Source organism: Thermobia domestica, chromosome 3, assembly GCF_964235325.1.
Source record: "Thermobia domestica chromosome 3, izTheDome1.hap1.1, whole genome shotgun sequence".
Taxonomy (NCBI): Eukaryota; Metazoa; Arthropoda; class Insecta; order Zygentoma; family Lepismatidae; genus Thermobia; species Thermobia domestica.
In genome coordinates this window covers 351,752,746-351,779,744 of record NC_137456.1, presented here as the reverse complement: position 1 = coordinate 351,779,744, position 26,999 = coordinate 351,752,746, and the positions used below count along the sequence as shown (strand labels likewise).

The 26,999-nt window shown below is 35.7% G+C and overlaps 2 protein-coding genes across 2 annotated transcripts in view; one reads left to right on the top strand and one right to left on the bottom strand.

Annotated features, from left to right (window-relative positions):
• LOC145682084 (uncharacterized) overlaps nt 1-1,355 on the bottom strand; it is a 31,282-nt gene extending 29,927 nt beyond the window's left edge. Inside the window, exon 1 of the mRNA XM_081753679.1 lies at nt 1,236-1,355. Within this exon, the coding sequence (XP_081609805.1) occupies nt 1,236-1,308 (73 nt within the window). The 5' untranslated portion in view covers nt 1,309-1,355. The remainder of the gene's footprint in view (nt 1-1,235) is intronic.
• LOC145681306 (uncharacterized protein C11orf42-like) overlaps nt 1-26,999 on the top strand; it is a 130,239-nt gene that overhangs the window by 96,163 nt on the left and 7,077 nt on the right. The gene's annotated exons all lie outside the window — the stretch shown is intronic.

Here is a 26,999-nt window from a genome sequence, read left to right as displayed (position 1 = left end):
TATAAATAATTAAAACATAGTTTGTAATGTCTAGAAAATAGTGTAACACAATATCCTATCACTACTCCAGTGAAACATACTCTCCACGATAGCTTTCGAAAATAAAATATTCGGTTTTTGGTTAAATATATCAAATATTATTTCTGGGGCTTCCTAGTCACTTGATTATAAATTAATGCAGGGTGAGAGGATAAATTAAGAGACCCTATCATGGCGAAATTAAAATACCGCTAATTTTACAGTAATTATGTAATATCTTCAAATAAACAAAAGATAATCGAAAAGTGGAACAACAGTTCGCTAGACAATATTATTTTACATGAGATAGCGTTATCACTATTCATTTGTCTTCTTTTGATTTCCAGCCATTTTGAAAATCGGCGTTTGTTTTCGCGTTTTAAATAGCTACAAACGAAAACCTGGGTGACTCGTGATAACAGTACCTCATGCAAAATAATATGGTCTAACGCGCTCTTGTTCCACATTTCGATTATCTTTTATCTATTTGAAGATACCACATAAATACTTTTAAATTAGCGGTATTTTAATTTCGCAGTGATTAGGTCTCTTAAGCCTTGACCCCTTCCAGTGATTGAGGAATATACTTCCTTTATACTATTATTAAAGCGAAGATAATGAAATTGATTAAGTAGAAAGTGATGATAATTTAAAAAAAAAAAACTTCCGCTCGTCTCTATAATGCATAACATTATTATTTTTTAACCCATTTTATCGTTGGTAATATCGAAAATAAAGCTATTGATTATTATTATTCATAACATAAGATAGTCCTATTAAAAATCTAGGTCATTCCCAAGTTCTAACTCTCCTTCATAGCAAGCAGCGCGTTGGCTGTGGTATAGCGCTTACCTCTAGTGCATGGGGTCCTTGGTTCGGTCCGCGACCAATTAAGCTTGTGATAGACAACATCGTATCCGTGAATTTTCTTACGTTACTCCCGTTTCCTTCCACCTTCTCATTCCACAACTCTTACATCATCATTCACTTGCGTTAGTCATCTGTCTCCCTTAGCTTAAAGGAGGGCATAATCGTGGGACGTTAAACTAAAAGATTTCATTTCATTTTTCTCCTTCAAAGCACAACTAAGTAATGGAAGCATTGTGTTCCATTAATACAAATGTAAAATATGAAAGGTTTTCAACATTTGTTGACATAAAATTTGAGAGAGTCTTTATAGTAAATTCCAAACGAAAGTGTAATGAGTTCGTACTCACCAAAAAGCAGCACAAAAATTAACATCCTCTCTTTCTGTATGTGAAGTCGTTCTTCCTTCTCGACAACCAACATCAACTAAAATGAAGACATTTCTCGGCAGTTATTTTATTCGGTCTTAATACAAGGTAGAAACCTACTTTACGCTTGATTCATATGAAATAATTTTACTATTTACTGGGAAACTATAAGGATTACCCCATAAACACAAAAGGAAGTTATAATATATATCTTTTATCTGTAAGTTGCTTGTATCGAAAAAGGAATTTCATTGAAAATAAAAGTAGAGCAACTGATGGCGTCACCACTATGATCACTTCCGGAAAGAATAGTGTCTGCCTTTTAAATGAAAACTTGGTATTTCCTCGCTGACATAAGCCATGCTTCTCTGTGCGAATGTTTTGAAAACTGACCTGTAAAGGAAGCCTGTAAGACCTGTGAAATTCAGGGGGGATGAAGGGATTTCTCTCCACTTAACAGGGGCGGATCCAGGACCAACAAATTTACGATCTTACCCCTCAAAAAAAAAAAACCTACCTCTCTTTCCCCAAATTTACCATTCTTTCCAGCCAACGTACAAATTTTACAGCTCGATTTACCATCTCCAATGAAAATTTGTCCCCTCAACTATCCTCAAGAGCGTTCCGGGCTAAGAGCGGGCATCTCTCATTGGCAGACCGTTGCTGTGAATTGAGAATCTGCTATGAAAGAATTTACCATCAGATAAGATTGATGCATGAGTTACCCGTTTCTATTCCTTCCATCATTTGTCTTTCTCTATTTTCTCCTTCCAGCACATCTTCTGTCATGTTTGGGAGCCGCGGTGGCTCAGTGGTAGAGCGTTCACCTCCGGTGCTTGGGGTCCCTGGTTCGATCCCAGCTCGCGCCGTCTGGACTTTGTGGTGGACAAACATCGTGCTCGTGTGTTTTCTCGCGGTTCTCCCGTTTCCTCCCACTGTCTTCATTCCACCATTTCATTCATTTCTCATCATCAACGTCTCCTTTAGCCAAACCGGCATAACCGTGGGACGTAAAACTAAAGATTTCATTTCATTTTTCTTCTGTCATGCTCGTTGAAATATTGTTTGTTCTCAAACAATGACCTAACCAAGTTCATTTCTTCTTTTTTATTTATAATATTACTATTATTTTCTTCCTCGCTATTTCAACTATTTCCTCATTGATTTTCTATTGGGGCTAGTTATTTTCTTCGTTCTTCTCCACACGCACATTTCAAAAGAACACCTTTATTTATTAATTTTAACATATTTCTGAGCATTATCAGCATCTATGGACTTAATCCCAAGGATGTTATAAAATAGAGGATATTTCTATGTTTCTTCATACTATTAAATCAATGAATCCAAAAAAATAACCGAGCATCGGCACGTCTGATTGGCTACTCTCGTTTACGCCATCGTCTGATTGGCTACTTTCGTTTCTGCCATGATTGTTGGCTCAAAACATTGTGATCTTACTGGGCGGAGTGGGCAAAGTAGGGGTGGCGAAACTGTGGCATATGGTTTCTAGATTTTGTTGTAAGAGCAGATCCTCTACTTTATAACATCCTTGCTTAATCCTGACACATATGAGGGATGACGTCGCTAGGCGAGCACATTATCCAGGAAAGAAAGAATAGAGAAGGAAGGAAGCGGCCTGGAACCTGTGTGTTACGTACCATCCCGGAATTTATTTGGTGTGAATGAGAAAACCCAGGAAAAATCTCATTCAGGATGGCTTCCTGAAAAAAAAAAAAAAAAGTGTTTCACCTTTTGGACCGAGTGTTCCCATCGAGCGAGAGGTCACCTGGGGAAAAGGTACTGGAATTCTGTTACTTGGTGAGTAAAATAATAAGCGATGATAGGTTGGAACAAGATGTAAAATCCAAAATAGCCTAATTGAAGAAGATCCTAGAAGTAAAATAAAAATAGCAGGAAATATCGACAAAGAAATTAAGAAAATATTAACAGCATAAGTATGGAGTGTGGCGTTGCAGAGAAACTGGAGAATGGAACTTTCGAAATGTAATGCAATAAATGAATGTTGAAAAATACACGTAAATAGGTGGATAAGATATCAAATGAAAGAAATGATAGTATTCTGAAGACTATTTTGTAAAGATGTGCTACAACGATTGTATGACATGGAGGTATCACACTATTAACTATGAAAGAAATGACATAAGGAAAAATTACAAGAAGATGACTGCAATTCAAACACACCGTCCAAATAATACAAAATATAAGGAAGAAAATCTACAACGAAATGAAATCTCTGACTTGAGTTTAACATCTTTTTCAACACTAAAGTTTTATGAGCCGTGGATCTACAGCTTATCGTGGAAACCGAAAAAACATCAGGTTTCTCCGGGGGCCTCCCACACAAAAGATCGTAGACTAACCCAGTGTTGCTAGATCTGAAGATGAAGAAGTACCGAGGTTCTGCTTCAAAAGTAGCGGACTTAAAACTATTGGCAGCCCAAATATAAAAATGAATTATTTTGCAGCTACACACTTTTATTATTATATATTGCAGCTATATACTAACGTAAACATCTGGCGTTAGAAATACGTAAAATGTGTGAGTTGGCAATGATCAGGTGGCGACCGCACTTTCGGACTGTTCGAGATGGTGCGTTACGACAAACTTCATACCATATCACGAGCAGCGCAACTGGATTAAGCAATGAACTGGGAAGACGGTAATAGTATAAAATGGACGACGTTTTTAATTTCCAAGAAGACAATTTCCTAAAATCAGTTTTGGGCTCTGAAATGAACTTTATAACGTTTACAATATGCTTTTTCACTGCTTTTCCTCACATTTTAAATACATTTGCTAAATTCTTTATCTAGGAAACATGAGTTTTGGGAGATTTTAATGTACATACTCTACATATTCATTCTTAATATGGATAATACAATACCACAATTAAATTTGCGGTGTTCCGCATAACTATTAGAAATAGATATAATCTGAGACAGCAACACGGTCAGTGCTAATACAACAGCGCAAACTCAACAAAAGTCCAGTGTTGTCAGATCAGGAGATTAAAAATTAGTAAAAGGAGAATTATTAGTATCAAACTATTGTTCATTGTGAATAGAATACTCAACAACAAAACTTTTATTCTATTATATAAAATTGATTGTGTTTCATATATGAAAATAAGATAGTGCATTTTGAAGGCTCTTCACTACAGCGAAATTAAACTACCGCTAATTTTAGAGTTTTTCTGAAATATTTTCAAAACAAATAAAAATATTCGAAAAGCAGAGACGCAGTGAACTAGACAATACGACTTTTCTTGTGATATCATTATCACAACTCATATATCTGCTTTCGATTTGTAACTGAAGATAGATTCAGCATTTTTTGCGGGTTCTGTAAATAGCGGCATACCAAAAACAGATAGGTGAATTGTGGTAAAGGTATCACATGCAAAATTGTATTGTCTAGTTCACTACGTTTTTCTTTTCGAATATTTTTATTTGTTTTGAAGATATTACAGAAAAACTCTAAAATTAGCGGTAATTTAATTTTGATGTAGTGAAGACCCTTAAGAGTTATTGCCTGCAGATAATTAAAAGTAGCGTATCACTCAATTCGAAATTTTAGTAGCGAGGGCACTTAACAATCGCCCAATCTGCTAGTTGTAGCCCAATCTGAAACACTGGGCTAACTATATAGCCACGAGAAAATAACTGACTCAGGAAATGGAGAATAGAAAGATGCACAAACCAATCAAAAGATTCCTCATCCAAGAAGAAGCATCCAAGAAGAGTTTCTGAATACGTCTTTGATTAAACGGAGAGGATAACATGTATCTCATCTTATCTACACGGTTGGTCTGATGCAGTTCTTCTTCATAGTCATTTTTTTTTAATCCAATTTCAGTATTTAATACAAAAATTTACAGTATCAGAATTTGCATGTATAGATTTGCTGGGGAAAAAATGCGATTCACTTTTCTTGAAAAGCGCTGTATTTTTATGTATAGATAGAATTGAATGAGATAAATATGAATTCTCTTTACCCAGTCAAAATTCTTATTCCAAATATTAAAGTTGTAAAAATTCCATTTTTGGTGTTTTTGTCATAGATGGACACTCAATGTATCTTTTGTTTTATATGTATCATTTCTTCTTTTATTTCTTTATACCTTGTTTCTTTTTCGGCTTTATGCGTATAGACATGTGCTAATCTCACGGCATAAGGATAATTGCATTCCAGCATAACCATCTGCCTAATTGTAGAATTATCTATCACTCAATCCGCAGAGGATTTCCGCTCTTCCCTCCACGTTAATGTTAACGAAAAGCAAGATAAGAAAATTATGTTAACAGAAGCCACTCACCATTTCGTCACCTTTGATTCCTCGAATCAGATTTTAAAAATTAAAAAAAGAAAAAAAGCTACTCGTAAGCAGTATGAGTATTTTCCGAATAGTTGAGCAATTGCTTTTAGTGATTCATTTTTTATTCCTTGGCGACAGTAAGAGAATTAGAATGTTCTTACTTCTAAACATACAGAAATTCCGAAGTTAAAAGTTGAATGGTGTTAAATAGCCTATTTTTCTAGCCTGTTAATTTATTTATGGAATATATTTCTTTTATTTGAAATGAACTAGAATTTTGGTGGTTCCTTTTCAAATACATTTAAAATTATCCTTCCTTCTTGTAAATTAAAATTTCTGATGTGTAATTTCTGTTTTTCAACGAACTTAGAAAGTTCGTTACTGAATTATCTCTGTTTGTCTGTACGTGTGCTTTTTTTTTTTTTTTTTTTTTTTAAATTTTGATCCCTCCATTTGATAAAGCATCAGAAACTATCAGAGAAAGTAATGGAATTTTTCGCGTCACTCTTACTGTTCCCGAGATATTGGTCGAAAAACTTTCGATTTCGGGAGATTTAAGGAGCAATATCTCGGGAACCGTAAGTCATAGAGAGATAATATTGGTGTTGATCAATACCTAAGAACATGCTGAACATTTTGGTATCAAATAGTAACCGGTGTTCACTGTCCAACTGGCCAGTTTACCTCAGATATTGTTTTTAAAAAAAGTTCGAATTTCGGAAGATTTAAACAGCTATACCTCAGGAACCATAAGTCATAGAGAGAAGATATTTTGCGATTTTTTGCGAGAAACAGAAGCAGGTCCGGATAAAAATGTTTACTTTTACATGTAGGAACACTGACAGTTATATTTCCCATTCCATCTCTCCATTGTTTTTAAGTTCCTTCTGGCAATACTGTTGGACCATTCTCAACTAGTTGACAATGGAATCTAATTCAAATAATATTAAATTTATAATAATAATAATTCATTTCGGAAAACAAAGGATGTTTAACTCGAGTGACCAAACTTAAAAAAAAACACATGACACTGAGGAAACTGAGGTACTTTAACAATCCCTGTAGAAATTGTCATTTTTATGTCGAGAGGAAGAAGTCTCTGGTTTCAAATTAACCCTCTTTATTTATTTAAGGTTACTCCAATTTTAATTTTGATCTAGTGTTGGGTAAGTTACTTGTAAAAATGTAACGCGTTACAAGTTACTTTACTTTCTCTTAAAATGTAACGCGTTACTTGCCCCAAAAAAGTAACTGTTACTTTTAGGTCCGAAACTTTAAATATGCGGAAAAAATATTACTTCAATTTCCCATACTACTATTACTACCACAATTATTATTATTATTATTATTATTATTATTATTATTATTATTATTATTATTATTATTATTATTATTATTATTATTATTATTATTATTATTATTGCACGTTCTGAATCGCTTTATGTAAATGCAAGGACAAATTTTTACTTGATATATGAACATTTTCATATAATGTAACATTGATAAAATGCCATACTGCGTTACTCGTAGGGATGGGCACGAGCGAGTTTTCTTTAAAACTTGATTCGACTAGAAACATAAATCTTTGAGCTTGACACGAAAACTCGGCTCGAAAAATTTCCTCCAACTCGACTCGAATTGGGGTCGAGTTTCGAGTAGAGTCGAGCCAAATCCGGTGTGTTGTTTCGAGTACTCTCTTCAAGTATATTACATAGACAATATAATTATTATCAACGACACTTCTACTACTACAACTTATATTATTATTATTATTATTATTATTATTATTATTATTATTATTATTATTATTATTATTATTATTAATAATAATAATAATAATAGTAGTAGTAGTAGTAGTAGTAGTATTTATAACAACACTGTATATAAACATGAAAGATAGGCGGTTTGTATCTGAATGGTAAAAAAACTAGTTGATTGCCAACCTCGGTAGTCGTGAAGTCTAGGAGTCAAGGACATTGTTCACGAGCTTCTGAATTTGGGTTGAGAGGGTCTAGGTTAAGTATTCGGGCTCGAGCCAAACACTGTTGAAAGTTATAGGGCTCTGGCCAAATATCTTCAAAACTGCTCGGCCCGGGTTTAGACTTGTCAACGACTCGAGCAGCTCGGCTCACAGCTCATTCACTATCGATCCGAACCGACAAGTGACTCAAGCCAACAGCTCACCCAACCGACTCGGCTAGAGTCCTCGGCTCAGTTGAGCCGAACCGAGCACATGGCTCATCCCAACCAAGCCAGCTCGAGTCGATGGTTCACCCCAACCGAGCCGGCTCGAGCCATCTTCTCAGTTGAGCCGAGCCGAGCTGAGCTTGTTATAAAAAATCTCTTGTGGTCTCGCTATCGAGACGAGACGAGATGCGAGCAGTGTCCCCTCTCGTGAGCAACACTAAAAGTATTCCATATTACTGCTTAGCTTACATTTCTTATGGCTTTCGCTTTCCAGTGTAATCATTCCATGATTTCAGGACGAGTTAAAACGAACGAGCCATTTATCAAACTCGACAGGACTCGAAACTCGACGTGAAAAATGAATCGGCTCGAAAATCGACTCGAGAATATTACTTTTGACTTGACTCGAAACTCGACTTGAATTCGAGTCGAGTTTTAGCTTGACTCGTGCTCATCCTTATGCGTTAGAAAAAATGGTTGCTTATTTTTATTCTCCTAAACTAATTATATAATAATAACAATGTTCTTATGTAAAATTAAAAATACAAAATATAGAGAAACATTACACTACAACTAATGAAATGAGAACACATGAACTGAGGGTGAATCAAAACTTGCCAGTAACTCTAAAATCGATACATGCTTTTTAAACTAGTTTCAAACTATAATCAACGGGACTCTAGGATAAGCAAACTGATCTGAAAGAACTCCAATATTACATACCATCATCAAACTATTTTCTAGTAATAATGTAGACGTGCTCATCAGAACAGTTTATTCATATTAACCCCTTACTGTATATCGTTAATTATGGCACCCTAGTTGTTGATATTTTCCGGCGGGGCACTTCAGACACTTTACTTTTAAATTCTGTCCACCATATTCTCAGCTCTTAAGAGAAAAGTATTCTTTCAAATGTTCGAACGGTAAAATATTTTCGTTTTCCAACTTTATAAAAACAACACCAATCAAAGTAAAATAGACTACCGGTATCATTGCACTCCTAATTCACTCACTGAATGTATTGATTTGGAGCTGTCAAAATCTGCGACAAAATCTTCCAGCCGCTTGCAATCAGTACACGTGATTTCCCTGAGGCTGTCCTCATCTTCCAAAAGCAGCAAGTGACACTACGAACTTACCTGTTTCTCTGTATGTCGGGTAGTTCATGCTCGATTGTTTCATTCTGAGAAACTCACTTACAGGAAAGAAACATTTGTTTCCGAAAAAAAAAAAATATACATATATTGTAGTTACTCATCCGAAATGTAGCGCGAAAAAAGTAACGCAAACTAGATACGTTATTTAAAAATTTGTAACGCGTTACCGTTACAGCTACTTTGGAAAAAATGTAACGCGTTACTAGGAAACGTTACTTAAAAAGTAACGCGTTACTTGCGTTACGTTACTTCCCAAGACTGTTTTGATCTTTTAACATTACCCAGAAACCAGAATCGATTGTCTTTTCAATTCTCAAATTTCTGATGATTGATTCTTTTCTAGAAAGTGTTGGTCTGCCGTTATTTTGAAAAAAAGGACAATCATGAGGAGCGTACCCACAGGAGGGTCCAACGGGTTCAGACGTCCAAACTCAACATACACAGTGAAAAATGGTTGTGTTAATTCAACTCAAATTTTACACAGGACAGTGGTTCCAGCGTGACTACCACTATGCGGTGATAATTCAATACAGACCCCGCGGTGTTAGCGTTTAACACATGCGGTGTCTTACCTTTTTAATACACAACTGGTGTTGAGCGGTATTAAATTCGGATCTGTGTTAGTATTTTCGGTCTTGATTCGACACCATGTCAGGGTCGGTATGGGGAAAAGTCTTGAGTGTTACTTGTAGCGGTGTTGCACCAACTCGAAGAATCGGTGTAGTGTGTTAATTATTTTGTGTTAATATTACACCATGTCAAGTATTAATATAACAGTCCCTGTGTTATTTCAACAACATTTTCGTATTATTTCAACACAATATGTGTCATAATTTAAGTTCAAAGCCGTATAAGTAACACCGTTTTGGTATTAATTCAACACTCCCTGTGTTAAAATTAAGGGTCAGACCACAAGATTAACACCATTTTTGGTGTTAGTTCTACTCCAGTTCTGTGTTACTACGACACGTATTTCGGTGTTGAAATAACTCCGTATTGGTGTTGATGGAACCATTTTTGTGTTGGAAAAGCTTATGGTATGCATGCTTACGATTACCGAAGATTCTACTTTTAAAATAAGAATAGTAAACTACAGAACACTTCATTTAGAAAATCTTCATAAACTTTTTTGTCATCCTCCCCAACATTTATTGTGAAATATTTTTTGATGGTTCGAAGCCTTCACCAACAACTTGTTCGAGAATGATAGGAAACTCTTACCTATATCCTTATAGTACGTTTGCCTCTTAATCGTGTTTCTACTGGTTTTCCATCATTCTCGGTGTTGACTGGTGAGCTCTAGTGCAGTATAGAAGTGACACAGTAATACGGTGTTGTTTCTCGCTGTTGACATACTGTATTTCTTAAGAAACATTATGTAAAACAATTGAGAACACATCGCGCGGTTTGCACGTTGAAATTTTGCGAATATTTGGATTTGTTTAAGTATTTCTTTCTACTGTGTTTGTAGCTTCAAGTATATAAGCCTTTATAATTAGATGGGCTGCATATTTTGCAATCACAAAGAAAACACCGAATATTCTACACTTGTGTTAATTTAACACACAGGCCATGTGTCATTTCAACTACCGGCATTTGACACACAACTCCAAATGGAGAGTGAGTTGTTCTAATCACCTGTTTGTGTTATATTTTAAGACGATAGTGTTAACACATAGGGATGTCGTTGAATAACATAACGATTTTTTACGGTGTATGGTTGAGATGAGAAAGAAGAGAAAGAAAGAACTTTAGCGTAGCTCGTCGATTGCTAAGCTATGAAACAGCTGCTTCTTGTAAATGCTGGCTACAAGTTACAATAACAAAAGATGCACTTTATGACTCAATTGCAATTCCTATTTTGAATGAAAGCAGCAGCAGGGACAAGTATGGGCACTTGTGGAATTCTCCTCTCCTCTTATGTGGTTTGGATAACACGTTAATCAGTAGGTCCACGTCTCATATAATCTCGCTGCTGAACGGGACGTTAAACTCACACTCTTCTCTCCTCCTACATACAGCGTTCTTAAAAACGGAACAATCCCGTGTATTGAAATTTCTGCACTTTTTCTCTACAAAACTATATTAAGCATTTTAGAAAGAAAAATGTGTTTTCTAACCTAATTTGTTCACTTCTTTCAGGCTATGGGGAAAAATTGGAAGTTTTAAGATAGGTTTTCAAACGTTGCTACATTTTCCGTATTTTTCGTCCGTCGTCGCCAGGGCAACGAAAAGTCGCTCCACGTAACGGAATTCCGCTACGGTTGGCAACATTGTATTGCACCCCAAACAAACAATTCTGGGTGCGCGCCTAAAGTACATACAAGAAATTTTATAGTATACTGTGTAATTGGGAGCCAAAAACGAGAAATTGCGCTTCCTCTTTGTCTTTTTATCAGCACACCGGACGACTTTCTACAAAAACGAACATTCGAGTTAAAAACGGGGCGTCTGCTCACACTAACTTAACTAGATTTCAACAAGTAATCGATAAAATCATTCCGTATTAACCAACGAGATTAGAAAACAAAATTACTTGGGTAGTCAACACCATTAACAATAGTTTCATGATGCAAAAGTCTACACATCCTTCACAATGGTTCCGTGTAATTAAGAAGCATGCGATATTTAATTAAGTTGGCTACTTTTAGAATAAAAATTACAAGGTTACAACATTACAAGAAAATTATCTTGGAATGCTTCAAAGGAGCGGTAGTTGTAAGTCATTTTTATTTCTTAGAAAATTATTATTTACATTTGAAGGTGAGGTAAAATTATTCTTGGTCTTTTCAACCCCAATCAATGGGGAGATTTGGAAACAAAAGAAAATGTACACAATTGCTTCGTTGGATGATTTAACAGGTTAAGTGCCGCGAGAGACCACATTGGTCTCACATAAAATCTTTTCTTATGGCCACGTGGTGCCAGGGTGGTCTCACATAATCTCTTGTTGTCTTCCCTACCAGCACAAGATGTGCTAGGCATGTGCCATTTAGGTATCCTAGCTACTTTTTAGGTACCCGACACTTGGCGCACATGATATGTGCTAAGTATGTATTTCAGCTACTTACAGTTTTAGGTCCTTGTTACACCTAATTGATATTTGCAACTAATGACCACAAATATAACATGTATATACCTGGCTCAGTTTCGCACTCTAACAGACATTTGTTTCTATGTCATCACTTGGGACATATATCTGTAAAGTTCTAAGTACGTCCGTCCTTTAGGTACACTCATGTCCAAAATGATTGTCGCATATCTATAACGGTTTTCTCGTAAGTATGTATTTTGATAGTGATTTTGCAGGGTACTTTTAACACTGATACTATGTGTATAATCGGGAAATGTATATTTGTGGTAAATTTCATAGGAAGAGAATTATAAATACGAAAATTAGAATGAGTAAAACAAATTGTTGCTAAATGGACAAGAAAGTTTTATTTTCGTTTTATTGTTCTTATTTTCTGCTCTTTTGACATGAAATTTGACACATACATGTCTTTGCCGATTATACACTTACTAACATTATACGAGATATCCTGCGACTTTGATTTCAAATTATATTCCTACAACAACATATTTATAGACATGCGACAATAATTTTGGACATGAGTGTACATATTGTTTCAGATACCCTATCAGCGCCATTTAGGTGTTCTAAATTCATCTCGCACATTTCATACATTTGTTGCTTCTTGTTCTAAGCGATTGTGTATTAGAAGCAACAAACGCATCAACTTTATTAGATGGCAACTGTTGCTGATCATCTGAAAGTGAATATGGAAGAACCATGAAATAAAGTAAATAGACACTCATCATCAGGCGGCTGCAGATATGAAAAAAACCTACCTAACCCTCAAAAAATTCCTACAAAAGCTTTCTCAACGATTTTCTGTAGTATCAAATCTGCTGAATAACATATTAAAAGTTTACCAAAATTTGACCACGGGAAAGGCCCAATTTTCAAGATGGCGTTCAAAATGGTTGTTAACTCTTTTACAATTTTAGGCTTTCATTCAAGTAGCTACTGAATCATCACTATTTATCCTAGGATTATGGTTCGTACATCATTCTCTTCAGAATAAAACAAGCTTTCAGCTGGTGCCATCCAAATGTGTGCATGGCCTACGTGGAAAGGGAAATTGAGAATAATTTGAGAAATTTCCCTCTTAAAAATCCCTTTTCTAAAGCTTTGCGCCCTCTGAAGCAGCTCCAGGTAAGAATACATGGCCCAAACCTTCCTAGAGAAGTACTATGAGATATAGACTATGTACGTGCCAAATTACATTGTGAAATCTTTAGTAGTTACGACAGAATAAAATATTTACCAATATCCTACTCTGTGAATATATCTAACCAAATATATAAGTAGACAATAAATAGGACAGAACATAAAAGTTTGTAACACAGTACTATTAATCTGGGTATTATCATTCGTGACTTATTGTTTTTAGAATGAAGCAAGCTTTCCTATTGGTATCATTCCCATGCGTCCATGATGCACGTGGAAAGAGAGATTGTGGATAATTCGGAAAAATTCCCCCTAAAATTCCCTTTTTCTAAAGTTTTACGCCCTTTGAAGCGCCCCTGGATAAGATTACACTGCTACAGCAACACAATAGATATTAAAAGTAAACAACAAAAAAGACAAACCACCAAACAGAAGTGCTAGGATCTCTTAAGGTCCTAACAGCCAAATAAATTGTCTCTTCTGCGGTATTACAGTCACACCAGGAAGTGCTGGTATTAGTTATGTGAAAACAGAAGCAATTGTGAACAGTATTATTGAGTGTTGTAATAGTCGTTCAGATGAACGGGTGAGTATCGTGAAAGGAAGAATAGAATATTATGGACATTACCTGCACGCCGCTGGCTGTGTTTACCATCACTCTTGTAGCAGTAATTTTCGTTCTAAGCTTTGCATACTGCTACAGTTCCATAAATACTAAGAGGCGAAACGCAGTAGATCTGGCCGACCCAAAAACAAAGATTAAGAGCAAGCATTCTTCAAAGTTCGATCTTATCTAGAAAATAATGACGATGAACCCTTTCATACCTGATTTCCTGTAAAGATTGTTAAATGGTATTTTGTAGGTAAAATATAATGTATGATGACCGGGAAACCAGTACAGAGGGCTTTACGTGGACATCTCTTGTTAGACAGATGTCTCAACTTTCTAATTGTCTCAGATCTAGAAAAAACAGCGCACCTTTTGTCACTAGTGAATGAAGCAGAAACGCTATATTCATCAATGATATTGAAACAGATTACAATCGAAAGTGACATAAAGTCGGATACGCTGATCGAAATAAAGAAAATTATGGACACAAGAAAGACAGAATTTGGCCACAGGTCAGAAACAGGTTTACTTTGGGCAAACTATCAGAAAATGTTGCAGGTTGCCCGATCACTCGTCAAAGCAGATCGCACAGGATCCTGGATGATGCACCTGCAAGCGGTGTTAGACTGTCTGCCAATATTTGCTGCTGCTGGACACTATAACTACCTAAAATCTGCATATATCTATGTGCAAGAAATGCGTCAACTGCAGAGAAGCATCCTGATGTATATACCGCATTTGCCAAGGGATTCCATGTGATTCGCCGCAGTAACCAGTTCTGGGCAGGCCTTAGTCCAGATCTAGTAATCGAGCAGACATTAATGGGATCCTTAAAGAGCAGTGGCAGGTTGATCTACGGAAGTGGCATGACTGAAGAAATGCGTGCTTTGTGGACAATGTCCACACCTATCTCATCTCAATATCACGATGCCATGCAGGAATTCAATGGTCTTACATACACAACCAGTCATCAACATCGAGAAACAACATTGTCAAGGATGAAAAGAGATCACTGAGACTTGGAGAAGATTAAAGAAAAACTTGTAACCTTTATGCCATTCTCACCAGACTCTTTGAGAAATATTGTTACGGGTGTAATTGCCAAAGAGGATGTCAATGTGCATAATTCACAGATGATCAGGAAAAATATTGTACAAAATATAATTGGAAAACCAATTTTAATGTATCATTTAAAACAAAAGACCAAGCAAAAACCCTTGCAAACGAGTCCAGCATTAAAATTGACAAAGAACCATTGATCCTGCTCTTCTCTATCAACGATTTTTGGTTGTCAAAAACTTGAGAACTTTCTTTAGAACGTGTATTGAGCTATGAGCTCAGTCCATTTGCAGTAGCCATGTTTGACGCCAAATAAATTTCGCAAAAGTGACAAAGCTCAACTGGCTCATACGATTGAGGTGTATATTACTAAGCAATCTAAACAAGCTATTATGGATTCGGTTTCAGCAACTGAACATTATGTGTTAGATGGTAGTTCACTTTTTCATCTGCTGCCTTGGATAAAGAGCAAGAGTTATGGTGGCATTGCACGTTCATACGTAGAATTTACCATAAAACATAATGGTAAAGCAAATGTTATTTTTTACTTTTACGAAGCTGGTCCTTCCATCAAGGATAATACACATCATCGAGGAGGCCAAATCACCCATTTCACTATCAGCTTCAATGAAGCAACAGAATTTCTAGGGGGAAAAAGATTATTTTCCTGCTACAACTAGCAACAAACAGGAGCTTTTCACATGGTGGCAGAAGAACTGCAGAAAAGTGGCTGCAGTGTTATCAATGCATCAGGAGATGCAGACGTAGACATTGTCAAAGCATCTGTCAAGTCATCAGAGCAACCAGCGGCGGATATTTTTTAATACTAAAAATATTTTTAAGTATTAAAGTAGTGTATCAGTAAAAAATAAACCTTTGCCCTTGAACGCAAAACAGTATTGATGCATTTCTGAAAAAAAGACAATTAAAAAACGGAAAAAAAAGAGAGAGATTTACATTTCCAGTGGCAGCGAACGTTGCCACTGGAAGCACTAACATTGAGCATATGGCAGCGAGCTCCTACCTCTTAACATGGGGAAGTGGATTTATTCTTGCATCGCTCCTATCTTCCCGTATTGCTCTTTTGCGGTTGCACTTTCTTGCGCAACTGGTCAGCTTCTGTAATAGTTACGAATTCCTCCGCTTAGCAGCGCTTGACTCAATTGATAGGGTGAGGGAGATAAAGACGCTTGGGAAGTTATTCACAAAACATAAACTCGCAAAGAACAAATATAAATCTGATGGTAGCAGGGACGGATCCAGGTTGAAAGTTTGGGGGGCGGTCGTTCGAAGTCAATAGATTTTATTTAACATTTATAATACAAAGGTGAAAATTCTTGGGATAAGTTTTACTTTTTTTAAAAATCCTATTCTGGGGGGGGGGTTAGATCGAGTCTCGAAGAAGAAAATTTCTTACTGTTGGTCTAATTCCTAGATATGTGTCTTTCGTGCACATGATTCCGTGTTCGATTTCCGGCGGAGAGCATAAATTAATATCAAATCATTCTATTCCAATACTCATCTATCTTCTTTAGCCTAATTTGCTGGAATGTTAAACTATTTTTTTCTTTATTTTATAAGGAAAACATCTTAAATTTCATGCTTCTTTACAGACAAAAATACGTGGTTTCTGAAAATTGACTTTTTGTACCGTATGTTTATACAAAGAAATGCTAACAAAATGCATATTGTCGGAGGGGAGAGGTGTTTCTGGACCCTAAAAAAATAAAGCGGAAAATATTTGCGGTAGCGATGCTTTCTATGCAGAGAAACTTGGCGAGCAGCATTTCAGATCTCAATAAAGTCATAGAAAAAATTGAAGCCCAAAAGATCGAAGAAAGACCTTTCATTCTAAAATAATGCATAGTTTATATAATTAAATAATTTTGTTTAACTGCGTGCTTGCAATTTTCTTGCCTTTTTTTCTTTTTTTCGGATTAACGCCATCATTCATGGCTTACAGCACATACTATATATTCGATTTATCTCGTGTTCAATAGCATGAGTGTAGAGGTTTTGTATATAAATAGTGTATAAACGTACATTGATAGTGGTTGTTTGAAAAAAAAGGAAATAGATTATATATTAAATCAATATTAGAGAAATAATTTAATCAATAATATACAAATAGAGCTTAAAAGACTTTCCACTTCATATTTCCTGAATATTTTTTGGATAAGACTCAAGAATGCTGGGGGAGGGGAACACTTGCGCGTACCTACATACCTTTGATATTGCAATATTGCAACCGGTGCTTGTACTGACTACGATCCGCTACTGAGAGCAACATTCAACAACATTGATTGGGGAGGATACAGATTTACTAATCCTCCTTCTTTATTGTGCTCAGTTTGATAATAAAGGCCTATATTTTCGTTCGGACAAGTCTACACTTCATAAGATATTATGACATCAATGAAATGAAACGTGTTCTGGGTGGTAATGTATATTCGCAACTGTTGTTCATTATGCTTAAACAGGATGTGATTCAACTTCGCACATATTTAGTGTAGGCAAGAAGTCAGTATTCCAAAGATTCATAAGCAGTGAAAAAAAATCAGAACTGTGGAAATGTGTTCCTGCTGCCACATCAAACAAAATCTGTTGTAGCATCGTTAGGGGTAAAGGTAATTGCTATATTGTTTATACGCAGAAGTATTGACCTCTTTGCGCTACCAACTCTTCAGTAAAAGAAAAACTGTTTCTTCCATGTCACTCATCACTCCAGAGTGCCTTCCTCCTACTGAGTCCTCTTACAAAATACCACAGCTTTAAAGTTTATTACCAAATCAAGGTTTGGATCAGAAATGACAGTGATATGAATGCAGTTGGTTGGAGATGGAAAATATGGCACAATCATTATATACCTGTTATGACAGATACATCTGTTGCACCAGAAAGTCTTCTTTATATGCTTCACTGTAATTGTTCAACTGCCTGCCTAACAAAACGGTGCAGTTGCAAGAGGTATGGACTACTATGCACATCTGTTTGCAGACCTTGCCAAACAGAAAACTGTGAAAATATTTTCAATGAATCTGTTTGGGATGAAGAATGTAACAAGGCCTATTCTTAAATACGTTAATGTTTAATAAAACGTATATTAATTTTGTATAAACTAAGGACAAAGAAACTATTCTTTACCATTTAGATGTAACAAATGTATTTTAAGACTATAAAAAATACACTTTAAAAACATTAGAATGAAAACTGAGGAAACAAAATATTTTGAATGAAATAGTATGGGAAGAAAAATTTTTACAATGATTGTTTGTAAATATGTTAAAGAAAAATTCTGTTAATTTTTGCTAAAATAAGAATAAAGAAAGTATTGTTTAGAATTTCGGTGTAGCAGATGTGTGTTAAGTCCATAAAATTATGAGTAGACACTAGAATAACTTTTGTACGATGAAAACTGTAGGATGTGCTATTTATTGCCTACTTATAGGTTCGGTTAGGAATATTAACAGAGTAGGATATTGGTAAATGCTTTGTTTTCTCGTAACTATTGAAGACTTCAGAATTTAATTTCTCACACATATAGTCTATTCATCATAGTAATTTTCTAGAAACATTAAGGTAGTGTACTTTTATCTGGGGCCGCAACAGAAGACGCAAAACTTCTGAAAAGGGAATTTTTAGGGGATCTTTTTTCGAATTATCCACAATTTCCCTTTTCACGTGTATCATGGACGCATGGAGATGATACCATAGGAAAGCTTGCTTCATTCTAAAAATAATGAGTTACGAATGATAATACCCGGATTAATAGTACTGTGTTACAAACTTTTATGTTTTGTCCTATTTATTGTCTACTTATATATTTGGTTAGATACGTTCAAAGAGTAGAATATTGGTAAATTTTTTATTTTGCGTAACTACTAAAGATTTCACAATGTAATTTGGCACGTACATAGTCTACATCTCGTAGTACTTCTCTAGGAAGGTTTGGGTCGCGTATTCTTATGCGGGGCCGCTTCAGAGGGCGCAAAACTTTAGAAAAGGGATTTTTAAGAGGAAAAATTCTCAAATTATTCTCAATTTCCCTTCCCACGTAGGTCATGCACACATTTGGATGGAACCACTTGAAAGCTTGTTTTATTCCGAAGAAAATTATGCACGAACCATAATCCTAGGATAAATAGTGATGACCCAGTAGCTACTTGAATGAAAGTCTAAGATTGTAAAAGAGTTAACAACCATTTTGAACGCCATCTTGAAAATTGGGTCTTTCCGGTGGTCAAATTTTGGTAAACTTTTAATATGTTATTCAGCACATTTGATACTACAGAAAATCGTTGAGAAACCTTTTGTAGGAATTTTTTGAGGGTAAAACCGTATTTTCAGCCGCCTATTGTTATAAAATTACATGGCAAGCATATTTTTCTGTTCCCAAACGGTTATAGTCGAATATATGCGGTTAAAGGAGCACTCTGATTAGCCGAATGCAAAAGACCTCAACAACTTATCCCTCTACAAGCGACGTTTTCTTCATCGCCTCCGTGGCCAAGTCGGAAGAGCACACGGCTAGTAATCCAAAGGTCGGTGGTTCTTAAAGGGTAATCCCAAATTTTTTCTTACTTGTTTAAAGTGTTGTTTAGACTTACCTTAATGTAAACATGTTACGCTTATAGGTGATTTAACATATTTTGGGGGAGTAATTTTGTGGTTCATTGACGCTTACGGCATGGGGAACATACCTAGAACATACTGGGCACGTTCCCCACGTACATGTCAGGCATGTGCCTAGGGGTGGAAATAGACTGTGACTTTCACTTGCCATCCTTGTGATTACTTTCTCAGAAGTATATAAGGCGCATAGTGAACACATTCCCATGTATCATATAATAAGTGAATTATCAATAGTGCATAAAGTTTTTTTATTAACATAAAACAAAATGAACAATTAAAATAATATTTTTCAGTGCAAATAGTCAAAGCATCCAAAAATAAGAATAACCTGAGGCCAAGGTTGTGTGAACTGGAAAATAAACTTTCCCATAACAAGCTATAGCGTAACACCTAGCTGACCTCGATAGGTGTATCTGTGATCTCACAATTGTTTGCAGGAAAAGTTAAAAACAAAATATCTGGTGATGTTCTGGTGGACAAATACACGGATTTTCCAAAACTAAACGGAAAAACAAAAATAACCTTTATATTTGTATACATAACAAGAAAACTATTTTTTGACTGGTCTAAAATTCAAAAATATAGTGCCAACTAGTTGTAACAAACAAGAACATTTACGAGTATAAAAAAAAAACAGATTTTATAAACCAAATATGCATTCTTTTGGAATCATTCATTCGAAATCCACCATTTCGGATTCACTTCGTTCCGTTGAGAGCTTCAACATGAAGTCTCTGAGTAGCTGTCGTCAGGACATTAAGTATAAACTCAGAAAGAAAGTATAACTAAAGTATGGTATAAATGACAAGTTAAAATTATCTATTAGCAATTTACATGTTTTTGTAGTCATTGTATGTTTCTTTTTTTTAGTACCGTAATATAACTTATTTGTGCATTTGACTTATGTGTAATTGTTTCTTTTATTCTGAATATTAATTAATTGCATTGTGCATTCTTATTATTTTTATTCAATCTCTTTTATTTTACTATCTGTCACATCTAAATGAAAGGTTATGGATCATTTGGGTAATGGTCTCCATAGGGTTATGGCGTGTGATGACTCACTGATGTCATTTTTTACATTAAAATTTGTTGCAGTGTATAGTAGTCGCTCTGGTAGTACCAAAAACAGCCTTGGCCTGTGGAAATGTGAGTCCAACGTGGTCTCAGATGGCTCTAGCCAAAGTGGCAAAAATAGATCGTGCTTTCCACATTACCCAGTGATCTATGTATTATTCAAGTCACTCAAAACTAAGGCGATACAACAATCACGTGGAGTAAAAGTACAACAAAGCATACAAAAGTTGCCGCCAAGTCGTTATGAACTTATGCGTTTGCATTTTCCCTGGAAAATTCGGACACAATCGGCTAAAATTTGCGTTGTGACATGTTGGTCTCACGCGACCACTAAGTCTATTCCGGGCGACAGTCTACCTGGTGCCATGTAAGACTAACGTATCATTACTACATAGTACCGATAATACAGAATGACCTAAAATGATTCTAATTTACTACTTAGGACATACACAAACCAGAAATGGAGAAAATAGATTCTGGCTATAAGAGATGTTTTTGTTGTAATATAGGTGGCACTTAACCTGTTAAGCTTCAATTTGATGCGTTCCTTTCTAATATCGTAGGGGTATGATAAACACTAACTCTTGGCAGTAGAGTTCAGGGGCCTCATTCTGTAATGGTTATCGCAAACTTTGCGAATGGCAACGCAACCTGAACAACGCAGTAATTGCAATACTGACAATCACAAATTTTGCGTTCCATAGATGCAAACCTCTACGAAAGAGGTACCAGTCTTTGAATTCCCTGTAAGTGTTCCTCGTTCCTCCTGATGTTAAAGTGAACATCAATATCTCTTATAGAAAGAAAGATTTAATTATTTCTGGAAATGGAGTAAATTCACCTCTTTATTCTTGATCAATTTCAACTGCAACCACTGGCGTCTCTGACATGTAAAATTTTGGGCGACATTAAAGAAAGTCATTTAAATTGAAGTACCTAGCCCAACCTGTTTATCTTCGATTCCACTTCTTACCTTTCTGTTTACCTTCACGGACCCCCTAAGGTATATCAAAAATTCTGTTATAATCGTTTCACAGCCTAAATATTATATTTCAAATAAATATATGTTATTATGTCGTTAGTAAATGAATTAAATTAGAATAAAATGTTGAATATTTTTAGTTCAAAATATTAGGGAGATGCGTGCCCCTCGTCCCCCGCCCCCGCCAGAGACGCCTATGATCTCCAACCCACGTGGATGCCTCAGAACCCTTGGTGTTGGAACAGAACATTACATTTCAAACAAATCAACCAAGCTTCCTTCTTCGAAGACTCCATTTTGTAAAATGAATTCATGTTGCAAAAATATCTGTGACAAGGAAGCCTGTACAAACTAATATAGAAACTTGAAAGACACGCACTAATGGCCAGAAATAAGAGAAATCCACGCCTTTGAAATTTTAGTTTTAAATCCCTGGTGCATTTATTTGCCCTCGCATTAAGAACGGAAACTTTCAAAAAGATTCTACCAGAAAACAGCCAAATTTATGAAGATGCTAAACAATTCTACAGTTTGAAGAAAACTAGACTGAATCAGCATGTGTGGTAGGCCCTGTACTGGCTAATGGTCGGTACGCCTGCAAGTTCATAATTACAAAAATATCATGAGAATATATGTCGCTCCAATGTAGTTGTATTCATTGGTAAGCCAACAAATTGTCGTTATTTATCCAACATCTTCGTCCCAATCTTCCAATTGTAATTATATTTCTTACTTAGAAGGTAAAATTTGGCCATTCAGTTGATTGGCAAATGTTCGGCAAAGCGACTACCTAGACCGAAGGGCTCCCCTTCACTGTTGGGAGGAGAAGTTTCTTTCTATAAGTATATTAATTAATGACATTCATATGTAACAGTTATCACATGATTACCTCCTTCAAAAATTTCCAGAAAATAATCAGTATCACTAGACGGACTTCTACGTGTTTCGAAGTAACATTTATCCATATTATCCAATTGTATTCGTCTTTCATTTCTTTCTCTATCATAGGGCCGCGGTGGCTCAGTGGTAGAGCGTTCACCTCTGGTGCTTGGGGTCTCAAGTTCAATCCCAGCCTCCGCCAAGTGAACTTTCGGGTTGACAAACACTGTGTGCGTGGGTTTTCTCGGGGTTCTCACGTTTCCTCCCACTTTCTTCATTCCACCATTTCTTTTATCACTCATCATCACCGTCTCCTTTAGCCTAAATGGCATAATCGTGGGACGTAAAACTCAAAGATTTTTTCTTTTTCTATCATGTCGCTTAGAATTTATTATCAATCAATGTTCTTACTAGTTTCGTTTCCTCTTTTTAATTATTTCCAATATTACCATTTTTCCTCTTCCTCTTTCCTTCTACCATACCTTCTATCATGTTCCTTAGAATATGATTTCTTCTCAGTATTCTATCCACTTTATTTTGTTCGTTTTAATTATCTCTAATATTGTTTCTCTCTCCCAATGTATCTTTTACAATATCCATTAGAATACAATATCTTCTCAAACAATGTTTTAGTCAATTTCTTTTCCTCTTTTTATTTACTTTTAATATTCAATTCTTCCTCTCTCACTTTCCATCTTGCATGTCTCTTGGAATATGATTAATTCTAAAACAAAGTTCTAACCAGTTTCTTTTCCTCTTTTTAATTGCTTCCAATTATTTTCTCGCTTTCCTACTAACATCCCTTCTATCATGTCCTTAGATTATAATTTCTTCTCAACGTCTATGCAGTTTTCTTTTTCCTGATATTACTCATTGGTTTTGAGTTCCAACCAAGTGAATTTTCTCCATTCTTTTGTTCTCATATTTCGAAATTTTACTCCCCTTTAAGTTTCTAGATAATGTTTCCGGTCACCATCTGTTATGTTTCACGAATACTTTCCGTAAGTTTGTTATTCACACATCGATAAAATACGCTTTTCGTTTTCTTAAAGACTTATTTGACCATGTTTATCTTCGTTCGCATTTCATTTGAACTTCATGCCTTCACTACGTGGGTCATTCACAAACTTTTGCAAGTGGACTTTTAAAATCCACATAATGAATTGCATTGAAATGTTTACCTTTACAGTCCTTCAAAGTATCCTCTACCTTACTGCACATATCTTTGGAGGCATTGTAACCACTTACCAAAGACCCTTTAAGGTATTGTCAGTAGAGCTGCGTTCTCTTCAAAGACTTCCCAGTGATGACAGACTTTACCCGAAAAACCAACCGAAGTTACATGGTGAAAAGATTGAAAGTGTAGGGTGAATGTTCAGAAACCTGGATTATTATTCAATTTCTCCACAACTGAAAATGTTTTATGCGTAAATGTTGAAATCGTGGTTTTTCGTTGTGGACGTGATTTCCTATAAACACAAATATGCTATTGTACTTACTTTTCTGTTGTCTTTATATCTTTTTTGGTTGTTTTCCAAGCTATGCCACAACGAAAGCCGATTCACCCATACCTATATTCTATCACAACCAAACTGGGAAACGGCGGATATCAATGTAAGTACCGTAAAATATTCATATAAATAAATAGATGAACTGGACGTGAACAATAAGCTAAACAATGGCCTTGCAAGCAAATAAAATCCTGTTTTATAATGTATAACACACAATATTAATTACTGAAAATTAAATTACAAGCAAAATTACCTTAATCATACAAATGCGCAAAATTTCTATTTTTGATTTATACGGCTGTTTAATAAATTTACCCTTTGCGTATTAGGTGGCTCAATTATCGATTGAAATATGTTAGTGGTACTCACTATGATCTTCGACCGGTCAATGCACTAAGATGTCGTGGTAGTCCTGCACCGAGGCTTGAATAATCGCAAGCAGGTTCCGCAAGCGATTATCTATGCTCGTCTTCGCCGATGCGTTTACACTCTCACATGAGATGCTTATTTGTGGACGTCTTAGACGGCGCACTGTTACACCAAATATAAAAATTTGCATGAATACCAAGGTATCTGCGAATACTCAACAATCCACTGTCCGTGATGCTTAACTGCTCACAACACTGTCGATATGCTGAGGAATTCGCTCCAACACACTAAGTTCTTTTTTTGAACTCAAATATAAATATTCGACTTCCGGATAAATATCTCGACTTTTAATGCTCAATCCAGGCAGGGGAGCGCATTTCATACAATGATACGAAGCAACTTAGAACAGCACACCCGAACTATGCTTATGGGTGGCTCGAATGTGAAATTAGTGACTCGGACTTTATTTTAGTGCATGCCTCATATTAGATCAGGAAAAGACACTTTTCAGGGGGACGGTGCAAACATGGAACAGAATTCTCGCCCTTCTTTTAATATACCACACCTCACTAAATATTCGGGACACGTTACCGAGGACCCCAATAGATTTTCTATGCTATTTGATCATCTTGGGTTGTTCCATTCTTGGAATGTAGAGAAAAAGAAAGAGCTATTACCTATGTATTTACAGGACATGGCCCTAGATTCAGTGTTACAGTTAAAAGCTCAGAACCAATTGGATTCTTTTAATTATGAACAATTAAAAGCTAAATTAGTCGACTTGAATAGACCAAACTTACCTGCCTATAGGGTTGAGTTGGAAATTTTTCAGGTTCAATAGGACGAAAATGAACGAATTGACGCATATTTCTTAAGGAAATTGAGAATTAATCGACAAGTTCTGCCTCAGGCCACCGAGGAACAGAAAATAAATTATTTATCATTAGGATTAAAGAAAAACTTTTTTTTTTTTTTTACAAAAAATCGCGTTAGAAACATTCACAACAGTTCAAGATTTACAGACACATTTACATAACCTGGAAAAGGCACATAACCTAATAAAAAAACGTGATTATGTAGAGTTACAACAAGCAATCCATTCGCTTTGCGATCAAAATTCACCAGTCAGCAGTTTAAATTCATCGGCAGTTACTAGCGCTTCCTTCCCCACACATCGTCAACAACTAACTTATCCGTTATGTAATTCGTCACCTAATTGGAATCAATACCAACAACCTGCCTCAGTATTACCCGTACCTTCAGTACCACAGCTACAGGGTGCCTCACAAAATCAATTACCTCCAAATCTTACCCCCAAATTGGTAATCCGCAAACTGCTTCCGAACTCCCTGTGCCTAGTACATCTGGTACATCGAGCGCCAATAATTAATTAACTTTAGTAAATTAGCTAATCAAATGGCCGAATTATCTCTCCTAGTAGCCAAAAATGCTATTAAGAATTCACAATTTAGATGGAGCGGCCGTAATAATTACAAGTCAAGAAATACGAATAATGGCAATCAAAACCAATATAAAAATGGGAAGGAAAACCATTCTAAAATTAATAAAAATTATAGTTCTCCTAGCCCAGAGACAGTCACAGTTTGCGGTACGTGCTATAAAAAGGTCATTCTTCCAGTACATGTTATAAGAATAATAAGCAGGGAAATGCCTAGGGAGGCCCCAGGACAATTTTTCTCAAGAACATGTTCTGAGGGCCGAAAGTAAGGAAGTAAAGGAGCAACAAGAAGTCGCAAGTACTAGCTCTAGTAAAAAGTTAATGACATCACTTTATACTGTCGCTTCAGTACCCAACAGGAAAGAAAACATGAAATTGATATATCAAGAACATAAATTGTTGATTAATGTAATAATTAACAAAGAAAAATATCCCGTAATCATTGACACAGGTAGCTCGTTGAGCCTATAGCCCAAATCTTGGATTCCTCGAAACACAAAATTCGTTCCTTTGAGCACCCATCTACGAGGAATTGAGAATTCCAACGTAAATTTACGTTATATAGCTTTAATTATATTCAAAATTGGCTCAACATTTTCTCACCACTTCCGAATTTTAGAGCACGTAGAATTTTTGCCTTTATTTGGAAAAGACATTCTAAATCATTTACAGGCCAAAGTTGATTTGCAAACTAATACATTATCAGTATACAAGAAACCACGGGCACCGCCGTATCCAATTGAAGTTGACGCTCAGTAAAAATTATCAGCAAGTCCAACTCATTCAATAAAACAGCATAAATCGGCTGATGTATATTCTACTCGAAAGGTTACCATACCAGCCAGGTTACATTTCTGTTTACCCATTAATGGCAAGAATCGGAAAATGGATTCTGAGTATTTTATTCTTTCTCCATTAGAGAATGTATTGGTTAAATACGAGTTACAGACCTTGCCTACTAAAGTACTTAGGAATAATTCACGCTATTAGATGTGTAAGGGATAAGATTAATATAAAACCAGCTAAGTGTATATATTACTCAAACTTTCATTCTACAATAAAATATGGCTTGATGTTCTGGGGAAATGCACCCAAAAGTATTGCTATATTTAGGCTACGGAAGAAAGTAGTAAGAATACTTGCAGGTGTAAAATGGAACTCTTCTTGCAGAAATATTTTAAGGAACTTGGAATAATGACTCTTCCCTCAATGTATTTGTTTGAAATATTAATGTATTTGAAAAAACATAG